Source organism: Carlito syrichta, unplaced genomic scaffold, assembly GCF_000164805.1.
Source record: "Carlito syrichta isolate Samal-C Ts95f unplaced genomic scaffold, Tarsius_syrichta-2.0.1 Scaffold304878, whole genome shotgun sequence".
Taxonomy (NCBI): domain Eukaryota; kingdom Metazoa; phylum Chordata; class Mammalia; order Primates; family Tarsiidae; genus Carlito; species Carlito syrichta.
Genome location: NW_007248974.1, coordinates 9,911 through 12,010, shown reverse-complemented (window position 1 = coordinate 12,010; position 2,100 = coordinate 9,911). Strand labels below are relative to the sequence as shown.

At 60.1% G+C, this 2,100-nt stretch overlaps 1 protein-coding gene across 1 annotated transcript in view; it reads left to right on the top strand.

Moving 5' to 3' along the window:
* The first annotated feature begins 1,689 nt into the window (after positions 1-1,689).
* Positions 1,690-2,100, top strand: part of FIBP (FGF1 intracellular binding protein) — a 4,787-nt gene continuing 4,376 nt past the window's right edge. Inside the window, 2 exon segments of the mRNA XM_008061010.2 lie at positions 1,690-1,878; positions 2,079-2,099. Of these exon segments, the coding sequence (XP_008059201.2) occupies positions 1,794-1,878; positions 2,079-2,099 (106 nt within the window). The 5' untranslated portion in view covers positions 1,690-1,793.

The window sequence follows — 2,100 nt, the reverse complement described above, 5'->3', positions numbered from 1 at the left end:
GGCCCTCCGCGCCACCCGAAACTAGGCCCTTCGCACCTCCCAGTCCCGGCTCTCCTTAAGCTCGAGGCTTGGCCTCTCGGGTCCTCTGAGAATCAAGACTCCGACGCGCGCCCCTCCCCCTGCCCACCCCCCATGGAACCCAGTCGGATCGCCTTCCCGTCCTTTTTACCTGCGGTCGAACTCGAAAGTCTCGGCTCCTGAAGCATCGCTCACGGCTCCTTCGAACTCTGAGTCCAAAGATCCTAGCTCTCCATCGGCCTGCCCTTCCTCCCAGGGACTGCGTTTCCTGCCCGGGGAGAGGGACAAGGAAGGGATTCGTTTGTTCAACAAAGCTTTATTCTGTGCAAGGGCCATGCAGAAATAAATTTGACCAAGATTCTGATCCTGTCCTTAAAGAGGTCGCATTCTGGGAGGGGGGGCTGTGTTAAACAAGAAGCAAATGGGGGAGGAATACGTTGTGAGGGACGCCCAAAAGGTTTCCCAAAAGCGATGACATCCGAGGGGCTCTGGTGGATGCATAAGGACTATGCCAAGTAAAGAGAGCTATTTCAGGGTGAGAGGATAGCGTGGCGAAGACACTGGTACCCGAAAGAGCCTCGCTGCTTTAGGAACAACGAGGATAGCGTGCTGTTTTTTGAAAGGCAGGCGTAGGGAGAAAGTGGTAGGAGAGGGAGGGAGGCTTCCAGGGTAGGCGGAAGTCAAATTCTTAAAGGCTTTCAATACTAAGCTGGAACATTTCCAAAGGCCAGCAAGGATTTAAAGCAGGGGAGTAACATTCGAAAATATGCATTTTGAAAAGATTGTTCAGGCTGCCGCGTGTGGGATGGACCCCGGGAGGAGGACATGTAGGCAGGGAGATTAGTAACTGGGCCAACGAGCAGGGAGAGCTATGTAGAAACACTGGGCTGGAGCAGCATCCGTGGGGGTGGAGAGGACAAACAGATACTAGAAATATTCAGGAGGCAGATCGGCAGAGTTGAATGTGGGGAGAGGCGTCTGAGAGAAAGCCCGGGCTTCTCGTGTGAGAATTGGGTGGATGCTGGGGCTGTCCCTGGGATAGGGACGCAGGAAATAAACAGACTGGGGAGAGCGGGAGGTCTGTCTAGCACATATTAAGCTTTCGAGGGGCTTATGGAAAGACAGGTAGCCCCCTCCGGATGCGGATTTCCAGGCAGAGCTGAGGGACAGAAGAAGAAATGTCATTAGCTCGTGTGGGGGCGGGGGAAGTGGTTAAGAGCATGGGTGGGTACAGGTTCCTCACGCCCAGGAGAGGCGCTCATCCGCGGGGTAGACAGAGAGGCCTTCAGCAAGAGTCCCTGGAGATCGGGCCACGCATCCCTTTCGCAGGGAGAAGATGTGGGATAGAGTCCTGCGAAATCCCCACGTTTAGGATGCGGGTCAAAGTTGGGAGGCCCCGAAGAGGCCAGAGAAGATGGGAGAAAAAACAGAAGGAAGTGAGGGGAGCAGTTGCGAGGAATGGCGAGACCATCGAGGCACTCCCGACGCCCTCCAGCAAACGGCGATGGGTGACTTGGGAGGATCCCGGAGCCTGGGACTCCCCGGGTCCTCCCTCTCCCGGCGGTGGGAGGGGCTAGTCCTCCGCGCAGGCCTCCGCCTCCTCCTTCACCGCCTCCGCCCCGCCCCTACCGGCTGTGTCCCGGAAGTGGTCCCTCGCCGCCGGCTCCGAGTGTCCGGAACGGAATCTCGGCGCTCCTGGAAGTGACCCGGCGGCGGCGCGCCCGGCGCGGGCGGTGCTCGCTCCTGCTCGGGGCGCTGCGGCCCCGGGCCTCGCCATGACCAGTGAGCTGGACATCTTCGTGGGGAACACGACCCTCATCGACGAGGACGTGTATCGCCTCTGGCTGGACGGCTACTCAGGTCTGCGAGGGGCCGTTCGGGGGAGCCCGTCGGGCCGAGCGGTTGTTGCGGACGGGAGGGAGCGGGGCCCGGACGTGGGCATCCTTTGGGGAAGCGGGGAGGCGGCTGGGAATGAGGGATCTACGGGGGTCGGGACCGGAGTCCCTGAGGGTCCTCTCGGGTGGGTGGGGCAGGGACTGATGCGAGTGCCCACTCTCCAGTGACCGACGCGGTGGCCCTGCG